The sequence below is a fragment of the Procambarus clarkii genome, chromosome 92, assembly GCF_040958095.1.
Source record: "Procambarus clarkii isolate CNS0578487 chromosome 92, FALCON_Pclarkii_2.0, whole genome shotgun sequence".
Classification (NCBI taxonomy): Eukaryota; Metazoa; Arthropoda; class Malacostraca; order Decapoda; family Cambaridae; genus Procambarus; species Procambarus clarkii.
The window spans coordinates 11362959-11377831 of NC_091241.1; the positions used below are offsets into that span (position 1 = coordinate 11362959).

The 14873-nt window shown below is 39.1% G+C and overlaps 1 protein-coding gene across 2 annotated transcripts in view; it reads right to left on the bottom strand.

Annotated features, from left to right (window-relative positions):
• Positions 1-6294: 6294 nt before the first annotated feature.
• Positions 6295-14873, bottom strand: part of LOC123775049 (interferon alpha-inducible protein 27-like protein 2) — a 17364-nt gene continuing 8785 nt past the window's right edge. For both annotated transcript variants that reach the window (XM_045769834.2, XM_045769833.2), the window contains 3 exons: positions 14274-14475; positions 10686-10789; positions 6295-8389 (listed from right to left, as the gene is read on the bottom strand). In XM_045769834.2, the coding sequence (XP_045625790.2) occupies positions 8057-8389; positions 10686-10789; positions 14274-14475 (639 nt within the window). In that variant the 3' untranslated portion in view covers positions 6295-8056. The remainder of the gene's footprint in view (positions 8390-10685; positions 10790-14273; positions 14476-14873) is intronic.

Here is a 14873-nt window from a genome sequence, read left to right on the forward strand (position 1 = left end):
TACGGAGAGCTGATGCAGGGAAAGCGTTCAACAGGCAAGCCCCAGCTGCGGTACAAAGACGTATACAAGAGGGACCTGAAAGCCATGGACGTCGATCTTGCTATGATACCTGGTTGATGGGGTTCTGGGATTTCTTCTACTCCCCAAGTCCGGCCCGAGGCTAGGCTTGACTTGTGAGAGTTTGGTCCACCAGGCTGTTGCTCGAAGCGGCCCGCAGGCCCACATACCCGCCGCAGCCCGGTTGGTCCGGCACTCCTTGAAGGAAACAACAAGGAAACAAACCTTGCAACATCTACATTCGAGGAAGGATTCCAGAAGCAGTTAACAACTGCCATTTCTTGTTTCTGGAATTCTTCTTTATGCTGTAGGTAAAGTAGTTAATAGAACTACTGTCTCCTGCTCCTGGGGTTGGTGGTTCGAGACTACTTGTGCCCAGGGTGAATGTGCAGGTCAGTAGTTCGACCTTGGAGGTGGACCTCGATATACACCTAACGAATAGACATGTACAAGCTGCCTGTCCTCAGTGTATATTTTACACACACACACACACACACACACACACACACACACACACACACACACACACACACCTAGCCTAAGGGCTAACATAGAGTTAGGTAAGGATCTCCAACTGGAAACTTCACTGACAACTCACATAGAGGAGGTGAATAAAGAACTAGAAAAGTATAAAGAAGAAATAAAAGCGACATATGCTCAAGTTGTAAAAGAGAAAGAGACTATCAAAGAAGTGTGTTCGGAAGTCAAAACCAGAAATGACCAACAAGAAGCAGAAATTAGGCAAGCAATTAGGAAAGAACTGGTTACCAACAGTAAACTGGTACAAAACACTGCAGATAGAACTAAGTCCATAATCATTTTTGGATGTTTAGAGAAGGAAATTTCATCTAGGGTGGACCGAGCGGCAGAAGAGATGAAAATCATAGAGAAAATAGTAGGTTTAGGAGAAGGCTCAAAGGAAAATGTCAGTGATTTTAGAAGAATAGGAAAATATGAGAAAGAAAAGAACCGCCCCTTAAGGGTGACCTTTAATGGAGTGAAAAACATGATGGAAGTGCTAAGAAATGCCAGGAAACTGCAGAGTGATGAGGTTGGCAAATCTTGGTCAATAAGACAAGACCTCTCCAAGGAAGACAGAGAAAAGCTGAAAATGAACTTAATTGAGGCAAAACGGCTAAATGGGGATAGAAATGAAGAAGACAGAAATTCTTTTTTTTACAAAGTGACAGGGACTGGAAAGCTTGTGAAATGGTACATAAAAACAAAGCAACAAGATCAGTAGTGGAAGGGGGAGTAAAGAGCAAAGGAAAAGGGAACATGTTCCTGAAAATTGTATATACCAACATAGATGGAGTGAGGTCAAAAACTTTGGAGTTGCAAGATATAATCCAGCTTAGGGTCCCAGATATTGTTGCATTATCAGAAACGAAACTTGAAGGAAATATAATAAATGAAGTCATATTCCCAAGAGGCTACTCAGTTTGGAGACGTGACAGGAAAACTAGGAAGGGAGGAGGAGTGGCTGTACTGGTGAAAAAACACCTGAAGGTAAAAGAGTTAATATTTGAAAACCCTCGAGATATTGACATAATGGCATTGCAGGTCTGGAATCAGGATGATAACCTGATAATTGTAAATGCCTACAGCCCACCAGCAAGCAACACGTGGACAAAGGAAGAACTGGATGACAAACGAGAGGGCCTCATAATGGTCATGAGAGATATTATTGTACAAGCAGATAAAGATAAATCACGACTGTTGATACTGGGGGACTTCAACTTTAGAGCAATAGACTGGGAGGCCTATGAAGCAAGAACGGAGGACTTTTGGACATGCAGATTTGTGAACCTCATTCTGGAGACATTCTTGTATCAACACATAAAGCAAGCCACAAGAATGAGGGAAGGAGATATACCGTCAGTACTGGATCTAGTATTCACCAGGAAAGAAGAAGAGATTTTTGACATCCAGTACCTTCCTCCCTTGGGAAAGAGTGATCACGTCCTGTTAGACATTAAATATGCTTTAAGATATCATCTAGAAGAAAATGGGGACATTGAAACAGGTGATAAACTCGATTTAAAGAGAGGCAACTATGGGGAACTTCGAAATTTTTTTAATGAGTGTAATTGGACAGAATTGTTGCTAGGCAGGGAAGTAAATGAAATGTATGCCAAATTTTTAAAACTATACGAGGAAGGCACACAAACATTCATACCAAAACAGAGATGCAGGACCAGAAAACAGGATTGGTTCGACAGAAATTGTGAGAGGGCAAGAGACCAAAAGACACAAAAATGGAATCAGTATAGGAAGAGGCCAAACCCCCAAACATACCAGCGATACAAAGATGCGAGAAACAATTATACAGCAGTAAGGAGAGAGGCAGAAAGAAATTTTGAAAAAGGGATAGCAGATAAATGTAAAACAGAACCGGGCCTATTCTACAAATTCATAAACAACAAATTGCAGGTAAAGGATAATATCCAGAGGTTGGAAATGGGAAACAGATTCACGGAAAATGAAAAGGAAATGTGTGAAACATTAAATGAAAAGTTCCAAAGTGTGTTTGTACAAAATGAAATCTTCAGAGAACCAGACACAATAAGAATTCCAGAGAACAACATAGAGCGGATAGAGGTGTCTAGAGATGAAGTGGAAAATATGCTAAAGGAGCTCGGGAGGAACAAAGCAGCTGGCCCAGATGGCGTTTCACCATGGGTTCTGAGAGAATGTGCATCTGAGCTCAGCATTCCACTTCACCTGATCTTTCAGGCATCCCTGTGTACAGGAATCGTAGCAGACGTGTGGAAACAGGCTAACATAGTTCCAATCTACAAAAGTGGCAGCAGGGAAGACCCCCTCAATTATAGACCTGTATCATTGACAAGTGTAATAGTGAAAGTATTGGAAAAGCTAATCAAAACTAAATGGGTAGAACACCTGGAGAGAAATGATATAATATCAGACAGACAGTATGGTTTTCGATCAGGAAGATCCTGTGTATCGAATTTACTCAGTTTCTATGATCGGGCCACAGAGATATTACAGGAAAGAGATGGCTGGGTTGACTGCATCTATCTGGACCTAAAAAAGGCTTTTGACAGAGTTCCACATAAGAGGTTGTTCTGGAAACTGGAAAATATTGGAGGGGTGACAGGTAAGCTTCTATCATGGATGAAAAATTTTCTGACTGATAGAAAAATGAGGGCAGTAATCAGAGGCAATGTATCGGAATGGAGAAATGTCACAAGTGGAGTACCACAGGGTTCAGTTCTTGCACCAGTGATGTTTATTGTCTACATAAATGATCTACCAGTTGGTATACAGAATTATATGAACATGTTTGCTGATGATGCTAAGATAATAGGAAGGATAAGAAATTTAGATGATTGTCATGCCCTTCAAGAAGACCTGGACAAAATAAGTATATGGAGCACCACTTGGCAAATGGAATTTAATGTTAATAAATGTCATGTTATGGAATGTGGAATAGGAGAACATAGACCCCACACAACCTATATATTATGTGAGAAATCTTTAAAGAATTCTGATAAAGAAAGAGATCTAGGAGTGGTTCTAGATAGAAAACTATCACCTGAGGACCACATTAAGAATATTGTGCAAGGAGCCTATGCAATGCTTTCTAACTTCAGAATTGCATTTAAATACATGGATGGCGATATACTAAAGAAATTGTTCATGACTTTTGTTAGGCCAAAGCTAGAATATGCAGCTGTTGTGTGGTGCCCATATCTTAAGAAGCACATCAACAAACTGGAAAAGGTGCAAAGACATGCTACTAAGTGGCTCCCAGAACTGAAGGGCAAGAGCTACGAGGAGAGGTTAGAAGCATTAAATATGCCAAAACTAGAAGACAGAAGAAAAAGAGGTGATATGATCACTACGTACAAAATAGTAACAGGAACTGATAAAATCGACAGGGAAGACTTCCTGAGACCTGGAACTTCAAGAACAAGAGGCCATAGATTTAAACTAGCTAAACACAGATGCCGAAGAAATATAAGAAAATTCACCTTCGCAAATAGAGTGGTAGACGGTTGGAACAAGTTAAGTGAGAAGGTGGTGGAGGCCAAGACCGTCAGTAGTTTCAAAGCGTTATATGACAAAGAGTGCTGGGAAGACGGGACACCACGAGCGTAGCTCTCATCCTGTAACTACACTTAGGTAATTACACTTAGGTAATTACACACACACACACGTGAGTGTGTGATTATGCGAGACTGGCTAACATCAGAACAGCCTTCAGGAACCTGTGTAAGGAATCATTCAGAACCTTCTATACCACATATGTAAGACCAATCCTGGAGTATGTGGCCCCAGCATGGAGTCCGTACCTTGTTAAACACAAGGCGAAGCTTGAAAAAGTTCAGAGATATGGCACTAGGCTAGTCCCAGAACTAAGAGGCATGAGCTACGAAGAAAGGCTGCGAGAAAAGCACCTCACGACACTATAGAAGGCAGAAGAGTATGGGAGACATGATCACTACCTACAAAATTCTCAGAGGAATTGACAAGGTAGATAAAGATAAACTGTTTAACACGGGTGGTACGCAAACAAGGGGACACAGGTGGAAACTGAGTACCCAAATGAGCCAGAGGGACGTTAGAAAGAACTTTTTCAGTGTCAAAATAGTTAACAGATGTAATGCATTAGGCAGTAATGTGGTGGAGGCTGACTCCATACACAGTTTCAAATGTAGATATGATAGAGCCCAGTAGGCTCAGGAATCTGTACATCAGTTGATTGACAGTTGAGAGGCGGGACCAAAGAGCCAGAGCTCAACCCCCCAAGCACAATTAGGTGAGTACACACACTCTCACTCTCCCTCTCATAAGAGAGGTGGTGGCCGAGTGCACAGCGCTCTAGACTCGTGGACCTAGGGAGTAAATGTTACTCCTACTGCTATGTAACAAGATTTTGTTGGTACATTTTCATGTAAATTCACAACTCTTCGCGCCGGAAACAAGTCATGAGAGAGCCACACAATAATTTTCGGATCTAACCTTCATTCTTTCTCAATGCGTTGTATACAATGAAATGATTGTACATTGCTCTGTTGTGAACATTGTATACAGTACCTCAAGATATACATCCCACAACAGTTAACTAGCTCCCAGATACCTAATTAATTCCCTACTCTCTGTAAATGTTAATGTGATGTCACCGAGCAGTAAATAGGTACCTGGAAATTAGACAGCTGCTACGGGTTGCTTCCTGGTGTGTGTGTACTCACCTATTTGTGCTTGCGGGGGTTGAGCTTTGGCTCTTTGGTCCCGCCTCTCAACTGTCAATCAACTGGTGTACAGATTCCTGAGCCTACTGGGCTCTATCACATCTACATTTAAAACTGTGTATGGAGTTAGCCTCCACCACATCACTGCCTATTGCATTCCATCCGTTAACTGCTCTGACACTGAAAAAGTTCCTTTTAACGTCTCTGTGGCTCATGTGGGTACTCAGTTTCCACCTGTGTCCCCTTGTTCGCGTCTCACCAGTGTTGAATAGTTTATCCTTGTTTACCCGGTCGATTGTTTGTGTGTGTGTGTGTGTTTGTGTGCGAGAGAAAAAAATTAGTTAGTCAGTAGTTAGTAATAGTTGATTGACAGTTGAGAGGCGGGCCGAATGAGCAGAGCTCAACCCGCGCCTGCACAACTAGGTGAATACTCTCTCACACTCACACTCACTCACTCACTCACTCACTCACTCACTCACTCTCTCACTCTCTCACTCTCTCACTCTCTCACTCTCTCACACTCTCACACTCTCACACTCTCACTCACTCACACTCTCTCACACACACACACACACACACACACACACACACACTCTCTCTCTCTCTCTCTCTCTCTCTCTCTCTCTCTCTCTCTCTCTCTCTCTCTCTCTCTCTCTCTCTCTCTCTCTCTCTCTCTCTCTCAACACCCATATATGTTGTATGTGGATGCTGAAGTTCAGTCTCTTGTCTATGTATAGGTCAAGGAACTTTCCATAATCATTATTGCTAATGTTAACATTGTCTATCTGAAGTTGAATTTGGTTTCAGGATTTACTTCCAAACAAAAATAGTAGTCGGTCTTTTTTATGTTTAATGTGAGTTTGTTAGTTTACATCCATGAGTGGACTTTTTAAATCTGTTATTTTCATTATTATATAGTGCGTTTGTCCGAAGTTTTGCCAAAGAGAACCAATAGAGTTTTGACACCTTTAAATTTTAAGGAATCAATAAACAATCAGTACATAATGACAAAATTCCATTAGTTTTTTGTTTATTTATTTATATATATACAAGAGTTCTTACATTCTTGTACAGCCACTAGCACGCATAGTGTTTTGGGCAAGTCCTTAATCCTATGTTCCCTGGAATACGACTGGATGCAGTGTCTTGCTGTCCGGATACCAGTATACTGTACATGTATTTGGGCACTTTTCCAGCACCTTATAAACAGACAGTAAATATATGTAATTAAGTGTTTTTCCTAACCGAAACTTTTGCGTAATAGTGGCTTTAGGCATTGTATGTACCAGCTCTATCTATAAATTCATCAAAATCTGTATCACCCCTTGTATGAATGTACTTTACCTAAATAAACATTTGAATTTTGAATTTTCAGTTGTACAGTACCTACAAAAAATGACTAATGTTAATTTCTATACATCTCATGGCAAACATAACATTGGTATCTTTATAAATGTATTATTTCAATTTTGAAATCCTATTGTTACATCAATGACATACGTTATACCTAATAGATATACAATGGGAAACAGATCTCAAAGGAAAGGCTGCCTAAGACATGATGGACTACATCACCCTGTAGTGCAAGGAGGCAGCAGACAACTTTGCCCCAGTGAAAAAGGAAAAAATTCAAAATGCAAATGAAGCCATGACATAGCAAATAAGGCAAACACAACCCAAATTGCTTCACAGCTACATCAGAAGGAAACATTAATGAAGGAACAGATAATGAAACTGAGGATAGGGGCAGACAGATTCATTATGAATGACAAGGAAGTGTGTAAGGAACTCAAAAAGAAATTCCAGGCCTTCACAATAGAGCAAGAAGGTCCTAAATTAAGAGACTATCTAACCAAGCACCACTGGAAGAGATTGAGATTGCCAGTGGGGTGGTAAGGAAGCATTTGTTTGAATTGGATTTGGTCCAAGTCCAAGATAAAATCTCACCTTGGATACTAAAAGAAGATGTAGAAGCACTGTGCCTACCACTTTCAATGGTGTATAACAAGTCATTGGTAACAGGAGAACTACCAAGAATTTGGATGACAGCTAATGTAGTCTCGATATACAAGGGAGACAGACAGGTGGCACTGAACTACAGGCCCGTGTCCCTGACTTGCATACCATGCAAGGTGATGGAGAAGTGTGCAAAAAAAAAAACTATTAGAACATCTGGAGAGAGAGAATTTTGTTATTTTGAGAGAAAAAAGCAAGTTCGTACTCACGAAACTCGTCCTTACTTGCTTATAGTAAAGCTATATACTTTAAACCAGGGATGTAGAACCAAACTGCATTTATAAAAACTTTAAACACAAGAGTGACCACATGGAGCCGGTACCATAGTTTTGCATTGGCGGGACTCTAAGAAGCAACCAAATTGTGTGCATTAGATTTATTTAAACACAGGAAAGGGGATAATACACTAACAAGGAATAATTAATCGCCCAATTAACGATTTCAGTCCCAGACACTCGGATATAAATGGAGGTTAATAAGCTCACACAGTGAGGTGGGTACCTCATGAGCACACACACCACACAACCCTGTGTGTGTGTGTGTGGAGTCTCGGCCCTCTCTCTCTCTCATTGAGTGCAGGGATGGTCCTTGCACGAAGACATGCGGGAAAAAATTTATACACAGAATCACACTCATTTACTAATATATACTCTCAAACACAAATGATATCAAATTAACACAAATAAAACAAACTGGTATTTTAACTAGGAGAAACATTTACATTAAGAACCACAAATGATAAATTTATATACCAGTCATTACATTCAGAGTGAGCCATTTTTACTTTTCTCCTCATCATCCTTCTTATCTTCCTCATCATCCGTCTTATCTTCCTCATCATCCTTCTCATCTTCCTCATCATCCTTCTCATCTTCCTCATCCTTCTTGTTCTTATCCATCTCATTTTCCTCATCCTTCTTATTGTCTTCCCCACCTTTATTCTCAGAGTTCTCATTCTTTTTCTCATCGTTAGTTTTTCCACCAAACATACTGAAGACCTTAGCAAACCCAGCACCAATGGCAGCTCCAGAACCAGCTAAACCGGCTGTTGTAGATGCAGCAAAGCCTGCAGCACCAGCTGACTGTAGTACCGCCACCTGTTACCAACAAATATCAGACATTCAATCCATATGAGCTTGTCAGCATATACATAAATGTTTACAATCATAACAACCTCTATAACATGTGAAAGGTATAAGAACCAGGGCTCAATAAGCATAACTGTAGTCCTAAACTGGTGTGCAGGCCTAGTACTCTGGTGTAGGCCTAGTATTGAACTAGTTTGTGGGCCTAGTTTGAACTAGTTTGTGTATGTATGTAAATATGTATGCATATATAAGATTAGTTACTTTCAGGGGACAAGGATTTCTATATACAGTATTTACATATTACAGTATCATAGACATTTGTCATCATGCACCATTATTATGAGTCATTATACACAACCACTATTATACACTTTCATACACCACTTATTTATTATAAAGCTATCATACACTGCCATTATACATCACTATGGTATTATTACAATGCCATCATACACTACTATTATTATACTGTCATCATACACTGCTATTATTATACTATCATACACCACTATTAGTAATCATACACCACTATTATTATACTGCCATTATATGACACTATTATCCTAAAGCCATCATTATATACAACTACCATATGCCACTTTGACCAAAATACACTACTCACAATATTGTGTGTAGTATTATCATATAGCCACTATACACCACTATTTTCATATAGCCACCATACACCATTATCATATAGCAACAATACACCAATATTATCATATAGCCACCATACACCACCATTATCATATAGCCACTATACACCACTATTTTCATATAGCCACCATACACCATTATCATATAGCAACAATACACCAATATTATCATATAGCCACCATACACCACCATTATCATATAGCCACCATACACCACCATTATCATATAGCCACCATACACCACTATTTTCATATAGCCACCATACACCACCATTATCATATAGCCACCATACACCACTATTATCATATAGCAACCATACACCACCATTATCATATAGCCACCATACACCACCATTATCATATAGCCACAATACACCACTATTATCATATAGCCACCATATACTACTTGTAGCATACAGCCACCATACACCACCATTATCATATAGCCACCATACACCACTATTATCATATAGCCACAATACACCACTATTATCATATAGCCACCATATACCACCATTATCATATAGCCAACATACACCACTATTTTCATATAGCCACCATACACCACTATTTTCATATAGCCACCATATACCACTATTATCATATAGCCACAATACACCACTATTTTCATATAGCCACCATACACCACCATTATCATATAGCCAACATATACCACTATTTTCATATAGCCACCATACACCACTATTTTCATATAGCCACCATACACCACTATTATCATATAACCACTATACACACCACTATTATCATATAGCCACTATGCACCACTATTATCATACAGCCACAATGCACCACTATTATTATATAGTATAGCCACAATGCACCACTATTATTATATACTATAGCCACCATACACTACTATTATCTTATAGCCACCATTTCTATTATCACACTACTATTATCTTATAGCCACCACCGGGATTTCTTAGGACTACTGCCATGGATTACTGATTACAGACATAACAAAGTGCACAGTGACCCGCTGGAAAATTGAAAACAGTCATTAACAATAGAACTTTGTGTTAAATAGAGAATAAACGGGAGACCACGTGTGAGCCAGTGCACGAGGCTTTGTGTACATGCGTGTATGAGGAAAAAAATAGTGAACGGTGATTCGTGGAACAGTGAAGTGGAACGGGTCTACTCTTCTATTTCTACTATCTACTTCTACTATCTACTCTTCTACTTCTATCTATCTACTCCTCTCCCTCCACCCCTCCTCTAAACTCTCACTTTCAACTGACGACCCTCCTCACTCCTCTCTACCTCCCTCACCCCACACCCTCACTAATTACTTCATTATCCATTTCTTCCCTTTCTTTTCTCTTATGCGTTTGTGGCAGTGAAGTGTGTTCTAGAGTGTTCTCTAGGGTTTCGGGTAGCTGATCAAGTTACGGCGCCTTGTAGTACCCGCACCTAAGTAGTCAAATACCTAGATTACAAGGTGTTGAACGAGAGAGGCTGCCGTAGGAACTCTGGAGGGTGCTCTAGAATAGTTAGCTAACTGAGGACGGGATAACGGACTAGAGATAGCTGTTTCCCCCGACCTCGTTAGTTAACTGGGGGTGAAATAATGGACAAGAGAGAGCTATTTCCCCCACCCCCCGTTACAGTATAATCACTAGACTCACCATACTGCCCGCAGCAACTCCACCGCCACTAGCTGTAGCTGACAAAGACATCAAGGATGCAGCTATGGATCCACCGGCAATGCCTGCTGATGTGAAGCCCACAGCTGAAAGATGGATGATGAATAAACTCAGTAAGTAATGAGAGATGAGATAATTTATTTGACATTAATATACTATAAGTACTCAAAGAGAATAAAGTCAGGTATGTATACAGTAAGCATTTTTCTGAACAGTTTCCTTCTGTTTTTCCCTATGCAAGGTCCTTCTGTTTCCACTTGGGGCAGATTAACATTGAGCATCAGTACAGCGTAGGATAACCTTGATAACCCTTGGAAGTGATGCTTCCAGTGCCAACCCTTGGATTACTGGCATCTTGGACAAGTCAAGCACCAGTAACCATAGCACTGATGCTGCAAGAAGCACTTGGGAGGACTCAATGAGCTCAAAGGTGTCTCAGCCAGAAGTACTATCAGACTCACTTAAATTTTGGAAGGTACCAACTTGTAAAACTTGGATTGTGGCACTGGATGGTGCCTTCTAAATTCCAAATATGTTCAGGTTGTACTTCTGGTAGAACTTTACTCCCTCCTGTGACCACTATATCTTAAGATGGAATACAATTATAAAAACCCTTCAAGGAGATATCAGAATGAGAGTGGATCTTGAAAATACCTCCCTTAATTAACTCCCTCCCTCCTGGAGGGAGTTAATTCTGGAAAATTTTCACAAGGTCGTCACTGAACTTGTTAAAAAATATGTGCTAAGAAACAAAAAGAGAGAAACAAGAGAAAAAAAGAACTGGAAGGCTGATACAGGGAATAAAAAATACAAACAAGTAAATGGAGATGGTATCAATCCAGCAGGAATCACAAAGATTATGAAACATACAGACGGGTATTAATTTCAGTCGCCCAGGAAATCAGATCACCCAAAAGAAACTGTGAAAGAAAACTTGCTTAAAAGATTAAGACATAACCCAAGTCTTTTTATGCCTATATGAGAAGCAAAACTAAGACGAGACTCGGTAGGACCTTTAAAAGATAAGACCAAGTTATAATTGATGACAAAACAATCAAAATGAATACTTTACATCGGTGTTCATACTAGAAAGATCAAGACATCCCAATACCCACACAATTACTGGTATTTGAAGCAGGGGAAAAGAATGAATTAAGGGACATTCTCATAATGTGTAAAATAATCAGTGAAGAGCATTGACAAAGGCATCCACAAACCCAGGTGTGGATGGAATTCAATAAAAAATCATAAAGGAACTGGTCAATGAACTGTGTCTATCACTGAAACTCCTATTCAGAAAATCTTGGGACTAAGGGAAAGTCCACCTAGACTGAAAATATGTAAATGTCAATCCCCCATCTTCAGAAAAGGCAGAAAACTTCAGTAGTAGTCAGGGAAAGTTGAAAATTCCAGTTTGGCAGCAGGATGCTGCTTCTGGAAACTTTTCTTTTAAGACTGCTCATAGCCCAGTCGATAGTACTATGGCCGCATGCGCGTGGGGTCCACGGTTCGAGACCCAGACAGCCCAGGTGAATGGAATGTTATTTCCATGGAAGTGTGGATGGCAATTTTTATGAATTTAAATGGTCAATTGACTGGCAAATTTCTTCAATATTGATAATGCAGCCCTTCTATGAAGGGCATAACAATACACATCACAACTATCATCAAGACAACAACACTACCATACAGAAGATTGATAAAGAAAAGGATCAGGGATTATGATTTACCAGTCATTAAAAGTTACACAAGTGTGAGCTGTAGTAAAAAAAAAAGGCAGCCAAACCCCTAGAAATAGTGAATCAAACCTTTAAGTTTAAGGGAAAGAAAATGTTTATTTAACTGTACAAGTTTCTGGTGTGCCCCCATTTGAACTACTGTACCCAAGCATCGCAACTTCACCTTCAATAGGACATATCTGCCTTGAAGAAAGTGCAAAACAGAGCAAAAATAATCATCCCAGAACTAAGTCAACTCTGACACCAGGATCAATTCAGGGGCCACAGGAATAACAACACAACCACCAGACATAACAGGGCTCATCCCACCAAGCCCTTTAAAACACTGAACACGTTGGAGGATACTACTACTTCGGAGGATAGACTACTTCTTTAAAAGGTCAAATGTAATGCATACAAGGGTCAACAACTTCAAGCTCAACAAGCCACAATGTAGGACAGAAAACAAGACATACTTTTTTACCCATCAGGTTATAAATCCATGAAACTGCCCACTTGCTGAAGCCATAAATGCTAAGACATTACTTCATTTCAAAATCCAACTGGAAAAAATACTATGGAACAAAGTGAAAACATTTTACACTTTCGGTGGCCCAGCGGGGCATCCAAATTGCACCGGAAGATAGGCCGAACATTTCCAGTGAGCACACAACCCAATGTTAAACTCATTAACTCTCAGTGTTTATACTTAATAATAAGACATTGCAAAAGTTTTGCATGACGACGTTTGCATCATCAGGAACTCTGCTTGTTTTGGCTTTATTATGCATTATGCGGTATCAGGATGCAAAAGTGCATTAACAAGCCACTGGCTTCTTGTCTGTTGAGGCCACTAGAGAAATTGTAGTCCTCAAGTTAATCAGGTAAATTGAGATTCTTTTGAGCTCATCATGGTTCAGTTGGCAGTGTGTGCGCCCTGGCAAATCCAGAGATGCGGGTTCGATCCCACAGTACAGTTTAAATATTTTTCTCATAGGCATATCACGTTCATGAGATTTCATGTTTTTTTTGTAAGTGAATCGGTTATAGAGACAACAGGCAGAGGGTTAAATAACAGTACATTTCTAGAGGTAGCAAGCTAGACTTATCTAACTTAAGTAAAATCCATGTTAATAGCTCAAACATCAAGTTCACAGCTGATATAAGGATCTAGGGAAAAGCAGGAAACAAAAAAAGATATTTTTGCATTGCAAAAATGGTCTACATGAACTTCACAGATACTGTAATCAAAAGGCTGGCAAATGCTCTTTGATATTGAAAAATGCAAGACCCTAGATATTCAACATAATACACATCACAGCTAACATACTCCCAATACAGTCTTTAAAACGGATTCAAACAACAAAATTGAAATAATGTAAGTTATATACCTGTATTACACCTGTATTTACCTGAATTCAGGTAAATTCAGATGTAATATATAACTTACAATATACTAGTTACCATACAAATTGTTATAGCAATTTTTATGTGTGAAAGGAATCTAAGTGTGAACTTATAATACAGTATAAATTCACGTACAGTAACAAAATAAAGAAATGAGCAACTCTTTTCTAAATGTAAGACACAGGAGAAATTTAATTTTGTTTCCCAAAGGAAGAAAAGCATTATATAAATGATTTTACAACAATAAATCTAATTATTATTTCATTAATGTTAATTCATTTGCAATATCCACTCCACTAATAAAAACAGATTGTATTTTCACACCAAAATTGTTCAAAAATCTATTGTACTTCCTTATAAATAAATAGACAAATGTGTTGACTCACAAAAAGAACAGTACAAGGGGAGCTTAAAAAGCCTTAAGAAATATGCCAAGAGAACGCACCTGCAAGGGCAACGGGTGCTAAAGCTACCACTCCAACAGCACCAGCAGTAGCCGCTAGCCCATACTTTAACGAGCTTTTTGTTTTGTTAGAGTCCGATGAAGGCGTTTTGCTATCCGAAGAAGTATTAGTTTCGGGAGAACTGACACTAGCAGAGCTGCTCTGGCTCTCCATGGTATCTCCACGACCATTTTGTCTTGCTTGCTGTTACATGAAAGAATGCATGGGTGTTCTCGAGTCACTTCAGAAAATGTCTATATCTATATATATATATATCTATATCTATATATAGCCCCCCTATACAGTACATATATATTCTATATACTGTGTATATATATATAATATATATATATATATATATATATATATATATATATATATATATATATATATATATATATATATAATATATATATATATATATATATATATATATATATATATATATATATATATATATATATATATATATGTGTCGTACCTTGTAGCCAGAACGCACTTCTCAGCCTACTATGCAAGGCCCGATTTGCCTAATACGCCAAGTTTTCATGAATTAATATATTTTCTCTACTTTTTTTCTTATGAAATGATAAAGCTACCCA